A 17445-nucleotide genomic window follows, 5' to 3' on the forward strand; every position below is an offset into this window, starting at 1 on the left:
ACGAGTTAAAACATTCAAGCTGTTTTGTAAGCACCTACTTTGCTTTCTTTCCAAACCCAGTTTGGCTGTTTGCAAGGATTCATTTGTCCCCTTAAGAACCCGGTGTCATCTTGTTGAAATAAGTGAAAAAGAACAGGAGGTTCCCCTTCCTTTTAATTTCAAATGGAAATATGGTTTTGTCTTTTTTTTTTTTGTTTGGATGGGTTTGTGCTGTTGATTTTGTTGTTGTTGTTTTGGGGCCTTTTTTTAAAAAAAAAAAAAAGCAAAGCCCCACAGTCCAGCTTCCTTTCTGCTTCAGCAAGGACAGATACCTACGGTCTGAAGGCTTCTGGCCTCTTGCAAGCTGACCTTGTGTAATTTCCTCTATTTACATTTGGCCAGCGCTGGCCTCATTGACTACAAGAGTTTATACAGCCCCTTTTGGAGAGGAATACCAAGGATTGCTGAGGCACGTCCTGCCCACATTCTCCTATTTACTGGGCTGCTAGATAGATGTACAGTGCTACTGAATAAATATATCCTTATCCTATTTTGTTCTTGCTTTAATGCCTTTGTACCAGGATAACAGAGAAGGTCACAGGCAATTAATTTAAACCAGGTGGGAAAAATGACTCTTAAAATCTTTCTGTGCAGGGAGACATCTGATAGTGCTCCAGTTAAATGTGCTTTTATTTACGTGAGCTGTGTGCAGGCTTTGTAACGCCTTTTTTTGGGGGGCTGTTTCTGAGGAAACTGTTGCAAATAATGTTTGCTCACTGCTGTAAGCGAGCCAGAGTCGAATTTGGAGGCAGATTATCTTCCCTGGACTTTGGTGTTGGCATTCCAGCCTGCCCTGCTGGCGTGCACGGCTCACCTCTGCAGGCAGAGTGGAAACAGTTTGTACCTAATACACATCAGCGTGGTGATGATTCCCTCAGCAAGCAGAGCATTTGCAAACCTAATGCGTGCCGTGGGATTTGGGACGTGGCAGCACTGCTCCTTGTAGGGTTTGGGGATGCTGGACAGGGGGAGCAGGGAAGGGCAGATCGAGAAATTAGGTTTGAGGGAGAGAGAATTGCTCTTCAGCACGACTAATCTGCTATTTAGTGTTTTTTTGGGGCGGGTTTTAAAGTAGATTTTTCTGATCCACGAGTTGCTCAGCCTGGCATGGAGAAAGTATTCAGCAATTCGGCGATGATAAAATAATTACGTGGTTGTGTGCCCCATGAAGACACGAGGGAAACGCTCGCAAGTGCCACCAGTTCAGGCAGCAGTTGGAAGAAAAGGCTCCCTCTAATCAGGGCTCCCGGGGTGAGGGTTCACAAGGGCACCCTTGAGGCCAGCACTAATCTAAACTGGGATTGCCCAACGGGCAGGGAAAGCTGGGCCACTTCAGGCTGGAGGAGTGGCATGTGACAGCTCCCCACAGCAACCCCAGGGATGGAGGAGGGGGAGAGGAGGAGGGGGAGAGGAGGAGTTCCTTTGCTGCATTTATTATTAAAGTTAGAAGAAAAGGCGGGGGGGGGGGGGGGGAAGAGAAGAAGGAAAAAAAAAAAAAAAAAAACAGGAAAAAAAAAAAAAGGAAAAAGTTTATTGCAAATCTCAGTGTTTAAGAGTATTTCCAGAGTCCACTTTGTTACAAACAAATCAGTAAATCCTGCTTGTGCTGTGCCCTCACACACACACTCTCACCACTCGCTCCCCTGCTCGTGCCACGACGCAGACAGGAACAGAAACGGACTGTGAGGTCAGTGACAAACGTAGCATTTGATCTGGATTGGAAACTTGGTAAAAAAAAAAAAAAAAAAAAAAGAGAGAGGAAAAAACCAAACTAAATACAGTAGAACCTCGCAAATCTGCAGAACAGGGAGCTTCCACACACACGCAAAACCTGGAGGCCTTAATTCCACTTCCAAGCAGTTGTAATAGCAAAGTGCTGTAGTGAGGTCTCGTATCACAAAGACTTCAACAACCTTACAAGGATAGGCTACAGAACATTTACCAAAACGCTTGAAGTATCATAAATTAACAATAAATTAAAAGTACATCGTAATGCAACGTGGCTATTTGTTCACTGATCACTGATTCACACAACTCGAGTTCTCTGTAAGGGATCTTCCAGTCCTGGGTGCAACACAGCGAGGTTCTGCTGGCCGTGATAAAGTGCTGAGGCAGAGGAAGGACACGAGACCGCAGGTCCCGGGCAGTGAGGATGAATTGCTCCAGCCACTTGGTTGCAAGAGTGCCTGTTTCTTTTTTTTTTTTTTTTCCTTCTTTTTTTTTATTTTTTCTTTTTTGGACATCTAAGACAGAAAAAAACAAATCAAGCACCTTCCCAAAAAGAGATTGTTCTTCTTCTTTTTTTTTTTTCTCTTTTACAGATTGTCCCACATTTCTATGGCTGGTAAAACACAGACAGGTCAGTGTAGCAGTTAATGGATGATGCCACTTCCACTTAAGTACACAGAAATGGTGGCTTGGGGTTTCTTTTTCCCCCAAACCAGAACAGACTCGTTTGATTTGTCCCCCTGAGTTGCCTAGAGGCGAGAAGATGCATATAGGTGGGGTAAGCAAGCTCGTGTCACTGTGAGCAGGAATCTCTCCCGTTAAGACTGAATGAACAGCTCAAATGTTGTCTTTTATCCTTCCCTTTATGCACAGGCTCCATTTCTCACTGAAGTCAGCAGCAAAAAGTAAGAAGCCCCTTGCTGACTTTAGGGGAGAGCTGGGGAAGGGGGTGCAGCTCGGCCCGGGCACCCCAGCACCCCGTGGCAGGCAGGGGTGGGGGCAGAGTGACAGGGGAAGGTCCTGGGGGGGCCACAGGCAGCAGAGATTTCCTGGTGCACCTGTGAGCCAAGGTTTCGGGTACATTAAGACATCCTGGGCCAAATCCTCCCTGTGGGGTGGGGCTGGTTCCAGCAGCCATGCTGGGTCCGTGGGCACCAGCTGAGCCTTTTTCCATGGAAAGAGATGCTGGATCTGTAGTTCTTTTTTTTGTTTGTTTTTGTTTTTTTTTTTCCTTTTTAAATAACTGGGTTACTTAAGACTTACCTATTAAAAACAGCTACACTTTATGCTGTAAGAATAATTTTCCCAACAATTTCACAAGCAATACAAGATAGGCATTGAAGAGATTGATGTAAAGACAGCTTTCCGTTATGCAAAGATCATTTTTCCTCTCCAGTTATTTAAGCTAACCTCCTTTAACAATCTCAGAATAAATTAATAAATACTAGTTAAATTAGAAACAGTACATCAGGTCTGACTATCAACAGAAAACAGTTCTAAGGATCCCAGTTGGGAGAAGAAAAATGATCTCATGAAATATGTGCAGTAATAACTGGCCATAAAGAAACACGGAGCCTTTGATTTCCCAGCATTATGTGACATTCAAGTTAAGATCATTAGCAATGGTTTCTAATTGTCAGCTATCTAGCCTGGCCTCCTCCTCCTCCAAGCTAAAAGGTGAGTCTGTATCCCTCCAGGAGAAGATTCAGTTGGCTACGGGTGGTGTATGAAATGCTCGTCTCCAGTTCGTATCATCAGGTCTGTGTGGAATTTGTGGTAGGGGATGGGTGACAGTCAGAGGCTGAGCTGCTTCTGCTGTTGTCAGTATTTATGGATCAGTTGGACCTTTACCTATGCTTGTTATCAGGAAAGCAAGTGTGCATCACATCTTCATGCTAGATAGAAGTTATTCTTATGTGACTATCCGTATTTTCTATGGAGCTTTCCATTGTTGGTTAAAAAAATTCTGCCTAATATTAAAAAAAAAAGAAAAAAACTTGTTGGTAGCAACTGTTCACATTTAAAATTTCACATTCCCTTTAGAATGGAGTTTTAAAACGTGGAGCAGAGCTGACATTTCCCCCAGCTTTACACTGAGCACATTAGATGGAGAAGGAACAGGGTTTTTTATACCACGCTGTCAGAGCCTTTTCCTGAATTTTCTGCTTTTCCAATATCCATGTCTATAAAGTCATCTGGTAGTTCTGGTGGTGGCCCCGCCGTGCTCTCCTCCACCTGCTGCTGCTGCTGCTGGTGGTGGCACAGCCCAGTCTTGCACGGCCTCACCAGGGCCAGAAACACGGCCCCCAGGACCATGCCAGCAGCACAGGAGTAGAAGGCTGAGCTGTAGTTCTTTGTTGTATCCACCAAGACACCTGAAAAAAACATTTACAGCAGTTAGCCACAGCCTGCTCCCCCCTTGCCCTGCCCTCCTGTAGGGCTTTAATCCGCGATTTATCCGCGGCCAAAACTCAGTGACAGGCGGATGCCACGTTAAAAAAAGTAAACCCATTGTGTTCTGGGGTACACAGTGACAGCTCCAGGTGAGTCAGAAGCCCTGGGCACTGCGGGGATGCTGAGCCCGAGGTGCATCAGGCATCTGTTTGTTCTGCCAGACTTCACCTTTCTGCAGTGCGTGGCACAGGCACAGCGAGAGGGACTCGCCTCTGCTTGTGCCTGAAGTGATGCCAGGTTTGGGTTTCTAACAGGATCAGGGTAGCACTGCAGTATTTCCCTTCCCTCTGAGGTTCCTCAGTGCCTCATCCGTGGGACTCTGCAGAGCTGCATTGCAGTCTTCTGGCTCTGGGAGACTCCCAGTAGTGGTTGCAGGGCTTTTAGGGGAGTGCTGCGATTAGCGCTGCCAGAATACCTTCTAGACAGAGATCAGCACCAACAGCTGTCAAACATCTCTGGAACAAAACCAAGACCAAAGTTTGTGTTACCTGCAAGGGGTGGTCCAGCCAACCCAGCTAAGCTTTGAATGAAGACGTAGACTCCAGCTGCAGAGGACATCCTCTCAATGCCGACCACGTCGTCTTCAGCCAGGAGGGGAATATGCGTGCCCGCTACCGTGCCGAGCATGAACCCAAAATAAACGCTACATATCATCAAGCCCCAGAATCCAGAGGCAAAAGGGAAGGCAACCAACGCTACCGACAGCAGGACGACGCAGATGAGCTCGATGTAGATCTTGCGGATGGGCTTCTTGTTGAGAAGCCAGCCTGCAAAAATCCTCCCGAAGACCTCGGCGATAGCCATGGCTGACAGGATGTAGGCAGAGTGGTCTTTGCCGATGCCGAGGCTGCGGCTCAGGGGGATGATGTAGAGGGAGGGAGCGAAGAAGCCCAGGGTTGCAAACAGGCCAAAGAATGCATAACAGATAAAGCTATAGTCTCTCATCACAGAGAAGTCCAGTAGTTTGGTTTTTGGTTCTGGAGGGGTGCTGTTATTGTCAATGGGATTCTGTCCGTGTTGCTTTGGTTCTTCACTTTTCGGCTCTGCTTTGGTTTTTCCAGGCACATTGCTGGGTGAGGTAGTTATATCGACTCCTGAGTCTATGGACTCTATTGAGGTGCATGTTTGTTCATTTTCAAGCATGTACTTTGTCTCTGTGGGCTCCTCTGGAGGCTGTGCTTTCACTTCTTCCTGCTCTCTGATGACGATGGGGCGCAGCAGCGATCCGCAGGCAGTGATGCCCAGCTGCAGCACCCCGACAGAAAGCATGCTGTACCTCCAGCCAATCTGCTCCTTCAGGGCCGTGATTGCTGAGGGAAGAGGAGAAGTGTAACTGGGAAAGCCTGTAGTTACACCAAGGAATTGAATTTACAGCCAGGGAAGGGACTGGACATTCGCCAAGGGAGGGTTCCAGGCGCCTCTCGAAAAGGCTGAGCAGGGGTCCCTCTAGCCAGGGGTTTGGCACCCGCATTCCCCCCCTCTGCTGCAGCAGACAGAAGCTAAAAGCTGTGTTTCCCACCTGGCTAGCAGGTGTCACCCTTTAGGTAGCCTCTTTTGAGGTCTCAGCAAGTCTGGGGACAAAGAGGGTGTTGTTTTCAATGAAGGAGGGCAAACTCAGTGCTTGAGTTCCCTTTCTCAGCTGCCCTCACCCTGAAACCAGCTAGCAGAGGAAGTCTCTTAGCTCGGCTCAAAGGTGCACGTCACTGCTTAATTACCAGCCTTCCTTTGCACCCAAAGCAGCTTTGCAGCGGGGATTAGCCCAGAGCACACGAGTGCAGCAGAGCACATAAACCCCCAAGGGCAGAGGTGGCAGGGCCGTGACGCCTGGGGACAGGTCCCCAAAAGGCTGGAGCACTTTGGCAGCCCGTGCTGAGCGCAAGCCCAGTAACCTTTAGGAGCAGTTCTGTGCACTGTGTGTTTTAAATAGCTGAAGTTTCTCGGGCTTATTTTTAGCCTGACAAATCTATATAGGGAGCCCGGCAGGCTGCATATCAGCCAGGCATGTCCTGCACTGGCACATGGCACCGGGGGGGCTCAGGCAGTGTCACACCCGTCCCTGGCACTGCTTGTCACTCTGCCTGCTGGGTGCCACGGGCACGTGAGCAACCACTTGTGGGCACCGACTTGGCCTCTGGCTGCTTGCCTGGGGAGAGGATTGTGCCTTTGGCATTCGCAGCACGCGGGCACCGTACCTGGTGCGAAGGAGAAGACAGCGAAACATTCCCCTGTAGATGCCACCGCTGTGACCAGCGAGCGTCTTTTGTCAAAATACTGTGATAAAATGGTGACAGTCGGGAGGAAGGAGAGGCAGTATCCAAGGCCTGTGAATAAATGCCAAAAATTGCCATAACAACAAGTAAAGGAGGGGGAAACACCGATGCAAGAACACGTTAAGTCGGCTTTCCCGGTGGTCATTACAGTATCATTTCGGCCAACTCAGCAAGTCACCCTGGAAGAAAATCATTGGGGAAACCAGAATGTTATTTTTTTGTAAATTGGAAGGGGGAAAAGAAAAAAAAGAGAAAAGGAGAGTAAAAACCCAAACCAAGAGACCCAGCCTCCCAAACCTGCTAGATATAATGCCTTCTGCTCCCAAACAGCCAGTGGGGTCCACTTTGAGGACCTCATCTGCTTAAAGTATTTGAGCAACTGTTCCCCTAAGCAAGGCAAGCTCCTGGCCGTGGACATGAACAGGACACCCAGGCCAGGCTGGAGAGGGAGAAAAGTACCAGGAGAAGAAACCAGAGACAGAGGGAGCATTAGAGGATTTGAGGTCTCCCCAGCCATCCCAGTTCATCAGAAGCGACCGGTGCTGCTGCGCGAGCTCAGGGCCGAGTCCAGGGCGGTGCCCGGGGCGGCACAGGGCAGAAAGCCAAGCCTGGGGCCCATCCTCGCTGCAGGATCAGCTCAGGAGGGGCAGCAGCACCAAGCACGCCCCGCGTGCGGGGAGCCAAAGCCCCGTGGCTTGCGGGAGGGAGCAGCGAGCGGCAGGTAGGGGACAGGAGGGCGACTCACCGGAGACGATGCCGATGGTGACGTACATGTCCACCACGCTGCGGGCGAAGGAGGCGATGACCATGCCGGTGCTGACCAGCAGCCCCCCGGCCATCACCACCAGGCGGTGGCCGAAGCGGTTGCTGAGGACCGTCGACAGAGGAGCTGGAGAAGGGAGAGAGCTGTGCTCAGCACCCACCTCAGCAACTTCACAGCCACCATCTCCTGCAGGGGCTCTTCTCGGTCTCCTGCCCGGGTCCCCGTGAGGTGCCACCTCCCTGCACAGCACAGCATCACCCCGGAGCCACCCTCGGAGCACCGCACAGCTCACAGCATTTAGGACGTGAGACAAAATCACCAGAACAGACTTAAAGACAAGCACGTGGCAGCCTGGGACAAATCTCCAGCCACATGCCTGGACACCACTGGATTTCAGCAAGGCTCAAGTTATTTCTAATCTTTTTCACTGCAGAGTTTGGTTTGAAAACTCTGGGTTTTGCCCCTTGCTGGTGAGACCTGAACAACTGGGTCAGGCTCAGTGACACGAACCCTGTCCCTGCACCACCCAAGGACAAGAGCTGGGGCTCAAAGGGACTGCCAGGCTGAGACAGACATTTCTTGGCATTTGAGGAGCAGCCTCTGAGCTTTATGGCTGTGATTTCATTTATAATGGAGCCATTAGAGGCACAAAAGTCACAGGTGCCAGGTCCTTGCATGCTGCGTCAGCAGCACGACTGCCCCTTGCACCTGCACTGAGCGCCTGCTCCTCTTACCTGTGAAGGTCTGTACAAACACACATATGGATATTATCCAGGATATCCTGCTGTTGGTTTCGTCAAAGCTTTCCATCAGGTCGTTGAAGAAGACTCCAAATGATTTTATGATGCCGTATGTCAGGGCTTCCACAACAAAGAACGCAAAAGCGACTGTCCAGCCCCATCCTCCGTCAGGCACTTTAGTATAAACGTTTGCAGAGGTGCACGGCATCCTTACAGCTTTGACCGTCATTTTGGATCTGGAAAAAGAGGGGAGAGGCAACCAGGCATCAGTTGGAGCTGAATTTTGCTGGAAGAGGCACAGCCTGGGAGCTCTAGCACCCTTAAGGCACCATGAGCTGGATCCTGCGCTGCCAAGTGTGGGAGTTGGGCCGATGTTTGTGCCTCTGTCCCTCCGTGGGCTCCTTCCTGCTGCTGCCCTGTGAGCCCAGCACCAGAAACTCACAGCTCAGCACCCGGGCGAGCTGTTCCCAGCAGCCAAGCCCGGGAGCTGGGAGCTGTCATCTGTCTGTCGGTGCATGGGGGCGGATGGATGCAGTTCGTGAAAGATCCACCGCGGAACCCAGCGCGGCTGGGCTGGCGGAGCCGCAGGAGCCCCCGGGGCACCCGTCGTCCCCAAAACGGCAGCTCAGGGCTGCCCACACCTCAAAACGAGGGGTGGGACACCCCTGCTTCCTACCAGCTCCCCTGCAGCCCTTTGGCACCACTGCCACCCCCCGGGGCAGGACAGCTGGACGGGATCACCCCATAAGACACAGGGTGTCCTCAGCCCTGCCCCGCGTCACCCGGGGGCTGTGGGTGTGCAGGGGTGGCTTTGGTGCCACATGGAGCTCCCCATGGAACCCCAGCACTGCCACGACTGCACAGCAGCAGTGTCACAGGCAAGGGGAGGACACTGTGCTGGGGTCACCACCACAGCCGCACAAGGGGCACAATGTCACAGTCCTGGGCTCGCTGCCACACCTGCATGGGGGTCCCACTGTGCAGCTGAGTCTGTGCAGGGGGACAAGTGCCAGGGTCACTGCCACACCTGCATGGGGGGAGCACTGAGCCGAGGCCACTGCAGCAGCACAGCTGTGCAGGGGGACAGTGACAGGATCACCTGCACTGGGGGAGTTGTTCCTGGGCTCACTGCCACACCTGCAGGGGGACAGTGCCGGGGTCACTGCCACACCTGTGCAGGGGGTTCTGCTGTGCTGGGGTCGCTGCCACACCTGTGCAGGGGGGACAGTGCCGGGGTCAGTGCCACATCTCCGTGGGGGGACAGTGCCGGGGTCACCGCCACAACTGCAGGGGGGTCTGCTGTGCTGGGGTCACTTCCACACCTGCAGGGGGGACAGTGCCAGGGTCAGTGCCACACCTGCAGGGGGGACAGTGCTGGGGTCACCGCCGCACGTGCGCTGGGGAGGGGGACAGGGACACTCCTGGGGTCACCGCCACACCCGCGTGGGGGGTGCCAGTGCCGGAGTCACCGCCGTGGGACACAGCGCGGGGTCAAGCCCGGCGCTGGCTCCCCGCAGCCACCCCGGCAGGGCACCGAGCGGTGGCCGCGGGCAGCGCCCCGTGTGCCGCCCCGTCCCGCCCGGACCTGCGGCTCGGGCGTGCGCTCCCCCCGCGCCGCCGTCCCCGGCAGCCACCAGGCATTTCCCTCCTCCATTTTAGACTCGGCTCCTCGGCACCGCGTTCCGAGCCCGGGCGGCCCCGGCCGCAGCCCACCGGGGAACTTCGCACGGCGGAGCAGGCGAGTGCGCGGCACCGGCCCCGCGGGAGCCCGGCCGGGCTGCGAGCCCACGCGAGGGGTCCCCGAGCGGGGCAGGGGGGGGGTCCCCACGCCCCGCAGCCCCTCCTGCGGTGCCGCATGGCGGGTGCGCGGCTCCCGGGGGATCCTCTCCGCCAGGGATGGAGCGAGGCGTGGGCTCCTGCATCCCTGCGGTGCCGCCCGCGCCGGGCTCTGCTGCAGCCGGGCAGGGCGAGGGGCACGGGCGGGACCCCCGGCGGCCGCCCGAACTTTGTGGGAAGTGCCTGGAGACCCCCCGAGAGAGGGGACGGGGCTGCCACGAATTCCTGTGTCACTGCACGGGGAATAAGGCGGGGGGGAAAGCAGATCGGGAGGAAGCACGCTTAGGGAACAGAAAAATAAGATAATAAGGGAAGGAAAAACAACGCAGCGAATCCGTAAACCTGGGCGTACGTTTTGCACATTTAAAGATTAAAAGAAATAATGATGGCCGGGGATAAAAATTGAAAATGAAGAAGCCGGAGCGCAGGGGCCCGGCGTGGCCCCCCCTTCCCTGCATCACTTTCCCAACATTTCAGCCCTGATTCCTGCATCGCCGGGGCCGCGGGCTAAAAATACAGGGATGCGGGCGAGGGGAGGTGGGGAAGGAAAACGCTGGAAAAATTAAAAAAATAACGTTAAAAAGCGCCCCAAAAGAGGGGGGAAAAAATTTAAAAAGGGAAACAAAGCCCTCCCCCACCCAGCTCCCCCGGAATCCCCGGGCGGGAGCCCCACTCACCCGGTGCTGCGGCGGGGTCAGGGGCTGCCCATGGCCCGGGAGGGCGAGCGGGCGACCCTCGGCGAGGAGGCGGCCCCGCTGCCCGCCGGCCTCCGGCCGCTGCTGCTCCCGCTGCCCGCGGCGGCGGCTGCTGCTGCTCGGTGCTCGCTCGCAGCCCTTTTATACCGGCTGCAGCCGGTCTCCGCCGGCGGCTCCGCAGCGCCCATGTGCGCGGCGCCGGGCCCGGCTCGCCCAGCGGCGGCACCGCGTGTGCGGGAGGGGCGGTGCAGCGGGGCGGCCCCGCGGGGTCCCGCAGCCCCCGGGCCGCACAAACCCCGCACGGGGCGCTCCGGCAGGTGCCCGGCCGCCCCCGCCGGAGCGGGGTCCGGGGCATCGCCGCGATGCGGGGTGCGGAGCATCCCCGGGGTGCGGGTGGGATGCGGGGAGCACATGGCGGAGCCCCCCCGCCGGTGCTTGTTCGCGGCGTTTGTCCCCTGCGAGCTTTGGGTGCTGCGCACGATGCGGTGTTAGGGGAAATATGCCCCTTACTTGTGTTTTTTAGGGACAAAACCTCTCCTTTAGTTGCATTTCTAGGGAAAAAAAAACGTCGCTCTTGGTTGTATTTTTAGGAGATGCTTCCTTTAGTTGTATCTTTAGGGAAAGCCTCCTTTCCTTTAGGGAAAATCTCGTTTTGTTGCAATTTTAGGGGTAAACATCCTCCTTGGTTGCATTTTTAGGGCAAACATTTTCCTTGCTTGAATTTTTAGGGGGAATCATCTCTAGTGGTTGTATTCTTAGAGGAAAACATCTCCCTTTGTTGCTTTGTTGCTATTTTTTTTTTTTTTTTTTTTTTAGGGAAAACCCGTCTCTTAGTTGTATCTTTAAGGAATACATTTCCTTTAGTTGCATTCCTAAGGAAAAACATCTCTGTCAGTTAAATTTTTAGGGGGAACTGTCTCTCTCAGTTGTATTTTTGGGGGAAACATCTCCCTTGCCTGTATTTTTTGGGGGGAAATAATCTCCTTTAGCTCAACTTTTAGGGAAAAACATGCTCTTTTGTTGCATTTTTAGGGAAAAACATGTCCCTTGGTTGAATTATAAGGGGAAAACATTTCCATTGGTTGCATTTCTAGGGAAAACCAACTCCTTTAGTTGGATTTTTAAGGGAAAACACGTCCTTTATGTAGGAAGCTTAAAAAGTAGGGATTTGTGAGTCAAGCAAAGCAGGAGAGACCAGCTCGCCACTTAGAGGGATGGGGAGGGAGGGAGGGAACAGCTGTTCAGTCATCCTAAAATCACAGAACATCCTGAGCTGGGAGGGACCCACAGGGAACATTGAGTCCAACCCCTGGCCCTGCACAGACACCCCAAAAATCCCACACTGCCCTTGGGAGCATTGTGCAAACTCTCTTGGAGCTCTGGCAGCCTCAGCTCGATGCTGCTGCTGCATCCTGCTCCTGCTCTCCGTGTGCTGGGCACAGATGGATGCTGCCAGGAGGATTTGGAGTCTTGCACCGTTCCTTGTGCCCTGTGGGCCACTGACTTCTGCGTGCAGGGAACAGCAGAGGGGTCAGAGTGGGTGGGTGACCTCACCTCTCCTCACCTGCCCTCCTGGGACCTGCCCAGGAGCCCACCACAGTGTGCTGGGTTAATGTGGAGCCTGCTGATCCTGGTTCGTACCCCTGGAAAAAGCAGCCAGGTTAAAATGTCCCTGCACTGCAAGGGCTGCTGTGTTTGGTTTGGCCTGAGTCCCTTCTGCTGCTTTTCCCTTCCTTTGTCACAATGGGATTGCTGGTGGGACAACACAGCCAAGGGCAGCAAGTAGTTGGGACAAAATTCTCCAGATTGCCCAAAATGAGGCAAATTGTTGCTTTTGCTCAGGAACTTTGGGAAAGCTGCTGCTGGTTTCTCTTGGCAATGCTGGCCCAAAAGCTGCTGCCTCCAACAAGTGCTGGTGCTCTCAGGGAGGTTTCAGCAGCTCCACTCCTCACAGTCTCCTCCTGAACAAGCTGAAATCCTTCTGAAATCCATCAGAAATCTGGGTACTCAGCCGTGGGACTGCACCCTGTGTGTCCTTGAGAGCCTCCTATCTCCCTGTCCCACAGGAAAACCCCTTCCCCTGAGGGAGCCTTTGAGGTGGGTGTCCTTTACCCATGCCCTGCTTTTTAGGGGTACAGATAAAGGGTGACCGCCCCTTATCTGGCCCTGCAGAGCCAATATCCCGTTATACGAGCTTTTCCTTGGGAATGGGTCACCCTCCCCGTGCTGAAATTCTTCCTGGTAGCGACAGTGCAAGTGGTTGTGGGACAACAAAAGAGGTTTGTGCCTCCGGGGCAGAAATAAGAATGCAAATATCTTTGGCATGAAAAACCCAAAGCGATTTGCTCCTTGGTATTTCTTGTCAGTACTTTGCATCTGTCTCTGCCTCACCTTCCCATTCCTTTCCTTTGGGCTTTCCAAGAGCAATAAGGCTCTGGGGAGCCAAGGGGGCTGCAGGGGCCCTGTGGGGGGACAGGGGTGGTGGCTGCAGCCTCTCCAGCCCAGAGCTTCCCAGCCCCACTGTAAAACCCTTTTTCCCCCATGCTGTTTGCCCACTTTGGGGGAATTTCCCTGCTGCTTGGCTTGGCTGTGCCTCGCTGGGATCCTTTTCCCTGGCACATCCATCGTGGGTCCGTCCCGTGCCTGGCAGCGCTGGCACTGGGACGTGCCTCTCCATCATCCCAGGAGCTCCAGCAGCCCGGGAGCAGGGCTGTGTCTGAGGGCTCTGTAATCCTCAGGGAAGCAGAGCAAGCCTCCTGTCTGTGGGCATAAATCAGCCAGGAGCTGGAAAACAGGGCGGGCTGGGAAGAGCAGGGGAGCGCGGGCCCCTGGACGGCTCAGGGACTTCCAGTTCATTTATTCTGCTGGGGTTTGCCCAGCCCTGCTCGGCATGTGAAATGTTTTCTCTGAAAGACCCAGCAGTGAGATGGGTGAAAAACATTCTCCTGTCCCAGGAGCTGGCAGAAATCCTGGTAAATCTGCTGAAGTATGTTTTTGTCGGTGCTGCTTGTTCTGTGAGGAGAACCAGTATAAACTATGCCAGTAGAAAACCTTTTTCCTGGAATGAAGTCCTGACTGTGTTCAGAGCATTGTCAGGACGGTTGTGCTGGGAATGGAGCTTTGCTGGTAAACATGTCAGCACTGGGGAGGCCCGAGGGGGCAGACACAGAGCTCCTGCCCCTCTGCCCTTCAGACCCCTCACCAGGTACCTGCTGCCCTTCTCTGTTCAAATCAAAATCTCTGGAATCTTAAATTACAAAAAAACCCATAGATTTCTTTTTCTGCCCCCTAAAAGCGTGTCTGCCCTGCCATCCATCCCCTCCAGGCTGTGGCTGGACATCCTCCAGTGGGGTCAGCACCAAGAGCCTCACCATGGGGATATGTCCCCATCCCACATCACTCAGCAGCTGTGGGGCCAGCACAGCTGAGCCATCACTTCTGCTTGCCTGCCTCAGTTTCCCTGACCCCATCTGGCACACGGGGTGACACTGGGAGCTCCTGGAGTGGTCCTGGATAACAGCAGGTACCCAGTCCAGTTTGAATTTCTCATCCTTTGCTGTGTCCTTTTCTCCCTGCTCCTCGTGGCCGGGATGGGGTTCCTGCTGGGACATTCAGCAGGGCTGCTGGGTGGGTTTGGGCTGGAGATCAGAGCTGGGACCCCCCGGGCGGGTTGTGAGCCCCAGGAGCTGGCAGGGGGGTAGCTCAGCACAGCTGGGTGTGCTTCAAAGGGCGGCAGGTTTTTCTGGGCTCCAGCCACTGCTTTGCTCTCCAGGCAGGCGTGAAAATGTGAAAGAATGTGAAAAATGTGAAAATGATCATGCTGGCCCCAAGATTTGTAAACTTTCTGGTTAATGTGTAATAAATACATGACAGATACTGCCAGCACAGTGTGGGTGACCCCTCTGTGGTGGCACTGCCAGCGGTGACATCCCAGAGAGGCATCTCCCCTCCTGTACGCCGGGGCCAGCCCGGGGGTGTCCTGCTTGGAGAGGCTTTGGGGCTTTTCTAAACTGGTTTATCTGGTTTGGACTTCTCCAGGCTCCTGTGAGCCGCCGTGCCTGGCTTGCAGCAGGCAGGTTATTTATTTGTTCAGGGCTCCCCTGGTCCAAGGTGCGTGCTGTGACGCCAGGTGTGCCCTGTCCAGCTGAGGAGCACGCTGCCAACGCCGCTCATCCCGAGGCCTTGGATGCGGGGAGTGATTCCTCCCAGGTGCTCACCCAGCTGTGAGCCACCTGTGCAATATTTCCTGCTTGGCACAGGGCGAGGTGCCGCAGTGTTCCTGCCACAGGCAGCCTGGGCAATCTCTCCTGAGTCACTCTGATTTTTGCAAAAAAGAGCTAAAAGTTGGTCGGTCGGCTCTGGGTGGGTCTGGCTGCAGCAAAGCTGGAGGGGAGCAGAGGTGCTGCAGGTCCTGGGGATCCCAGGGGGGCTCCCACCTCCTCCAGGGGGATGTGCACAGCCCGGGCTCACTGGGAATTTGAGCTGAAAAGGGTCAGAGAGGGCTCAGAGTGCAGAGGAGTTGATGCCAAGGGATGGCCTCACCCTCATGGATGTGGTCTGGATGTGGACATTCCACGGGCTGTGTTCCACCTTGCCTTCAAACGGCCTCTGAGCATCAGGGATCAAGAAGTTTTGTCTGATGCTAATGCATGAATTTGAGCCCTGAAAGACTTTCCCTGTAATTTAGGGAGGAGAGAGTGTCCTTTGAAAATGGTTTGGATTGTTTTTGTTAGCTGTGTCATCCTGGCATCCCTCCCCAGCGTAAATGGAAGGGACAGAGGTTTGTGGGTTCGGCTGCTTTGAGGTGTGCTGGGTGTTTCTGTGAGGCTGCAGGTGCAGCTGGGGGGTCCCTGGGGCACACTGTGGGGTCCCTCAGGAGCGGGACTGGGTCTGGGATGGTGCTGCTGGGAGGATGTTTGGAGAGGCTGGGATTTGGCACAGGGACCAGCTCAGCCTGGGAGGGGCCGGCAGCTGCTGGATGCCAGCAGAGGTGCCAGAGGGCAGGATTAGGTGGTGTGTCTTCCCAGAAAGCCTGAACACCACCTGCCTGGGGAGATCAGCTCAACTTTTGGTGCTTTGTTTTTCCCCAAACCCCAGGTCTAGCACAGGGTGATATCCTGCTGCATTCTGGAGAGTCCCAGACAGGGGAGTGGGATGGGGCTGAGATGGTGCTGGGATGGGCTGGGAAGGGGCTGGGATGGGGCTGGGATTGTGCTGGGATGGGGCTGGGATTGTGCTGGGATGGGGCTGGGAAGGGGCTGGGATGGGGCTGGGATGAGGCAGGGATGGGGCTGGGATGGAGCTGGGATGGGGCTGGGATGGGGCTGGGATGGGGCTGGGGTGGAGCTGGGATGGAGCTGGGAAGGAGCTGGGATGGGGCTGGGATGGGGCTGGGATGGGGCTGGGATGAGGCAGGGATGGAGCTGGGATGGGCTGAGGTCTCCCTGACCACTGTGATGTTGATGGCTCAATTCTGTGCTGTCCTTGGCCCAGCTGGGCTCAGCCCCTGGGCAAGGGGTGTTGGACCCAAGCAGAGCTGCTCCTTTCAAGTCCCCATCCATGAAGAAATCCAAGGAAATTGCAAAGGAATTTTTGTTTTGAAAGTTAAGGCAATTTAGCTGCCATCAAACATGTCCAGAGACCTAATCTGGATTATTGGAGCTGTGGGGATGCAGGAGGGTGCAGAGCAGGACCTGAGCCCGTGGGCTTTGCTGGGGCAGGGCTGAGCAGCCTCTCCCAGAGCTGAGCCCCCTCCCATGGCTCAGCCCCACCACCCACCACATCCCACCCCCATTAGCTGATGTACCGAGAGCCTCCAGGCTTCATAAATTAACACTCTGGGCTATGAATTATGAATGGAGCCACATCTCTGATCACTGCAATGCTCTGCTGACAGCCCAGGAGCTGCTGATCCAAGTGACAGCCCAAAGCTTTTAAAGATGTGAACAACAAAACCTGGGAATAATTTACTTTGCAAGCTGCAAACTGCTTGGCCTACAGATGGGGCTCATCGTATTCCCTCTCCTGCCTCCTCCTGTCCTGTTCTTCTCTTTTGTTTCCCAGTATTGCCTTCTCTGCTCTCCCTCTCTGTGTTAATGGGTGTTGTCCTGCTTGGCTGTGTTGACCATCCCGTGGGAGCTGCATCCCTCATGCCACGTTCCTGCCCCAAGGTTGCTGGTGCCTGCTGGGGACAGCTGGGTCCTGGCCATCCCCAGCCCAGGCACAGATCCCCACAGCCAGTGCAGAGCTCCTGGTGCAGGACCCAGCAGGATTTTGGCACATCTCTGCAGCTTCATCCCTCTTTGGCCATAACTTTGTCCAAGACATCGTATTCCACAGCTCCATCTGCTCCGTGGAGCTCTGCCACAGCTCCGTCTCTGCCATCGGTCTTTGGAGGGTTTGTCCTTGAACCTTTCCATCTCTGGAGGCCAAATCCTGCCCTAAGCAGCTGGATGTGCTTAATCCTCACTGTTCCTGGGGGTTTTTGCCTTCTGGGACTGTATGGATTCCTGCCTCCTCACCTCTGGGGCAGCTCCCTCCGGCAGCCGGGCTGTGCTCCCTGCTCTGGCTCTTCAGACACTTGTCAGTTGTCACAAACAAAGGCAGGGCCCTGTATGAACCCCTCGTGGGGCTGTGCCTCCTGCAACTCTTGGGAGAAAGCCCTTGGCAAGCAGGAGGGAGCAGGGCATGGCAGGAGCATGGGATGGAAGGAGCACGGGGAACCATCCCAGCCTGAGCAGTGGGTGCAGGAAAGGGGCACTCCATATTCCCAGTCCTTTCCAGCTGAGTCATTGTGAACCAGGCAGCAGAACAACTTCAAAGGCAAAGTCCTGGTGTCTGGAGAAGCTGTTTTGCCCCGGGCTGGGGTGCAGGAGCACTCCTCACATCCTGACTATTTTCTTTCCCTTGCACAGGGGATG

The 17445-nt window shown here is 54.5% G+C and overlaps 1 protein-coding gene across 1 annotated transcript; it reads right to left on the bottom strand.

Annotated features, from left to right (window-relative positions):
• Nucleotides 1-1550: 1550 nt before the first annotated feature.
• SLC16A6 (solute carrier family 16 member 6) lies at nucleotides 1551-10624 on the bottom strand. Its single transcript, XM_053995117.1, has 6 exons — nucleotides 10508-10624; nucleotides 7989-8230; nucleotides 7237-7380; nucleotides 6414-6542; nucleotides 4710-5531; nucleotides 1551-4142 (listed from the first exon to the last, which is right to left on the bottom strand). Exons 2-6 carry the CDS (start codon nucleotides 8221-8223, stop codon nucleotides 3895-3897), a joined length of 1578 nt encoding a protein of 525 aa, XP_053851092.1. The 5' UTR covers nucleotides 8224-8230; nucleotides 10508-10624; the 3' UTR covers nucleotides 1551-3894.
• Between the last annotated feature and the right edge of the window lie 6821 nt (nucleotides 10625-17445).

The sequence above is a fragment of the Vidua macroura genome, chromosome 19 (assembly GCF_024509145.1).
Source record: "Vidua macroura isolate BioBank_ID:100142 chromosome 19, ASM2450914v1, whole genome shotgun sequence".
NCBI lineage: Eukaryota > Metazoa > Chordata > Aves > Passeriformes > Viduidae > Vidua > Vidua macroura.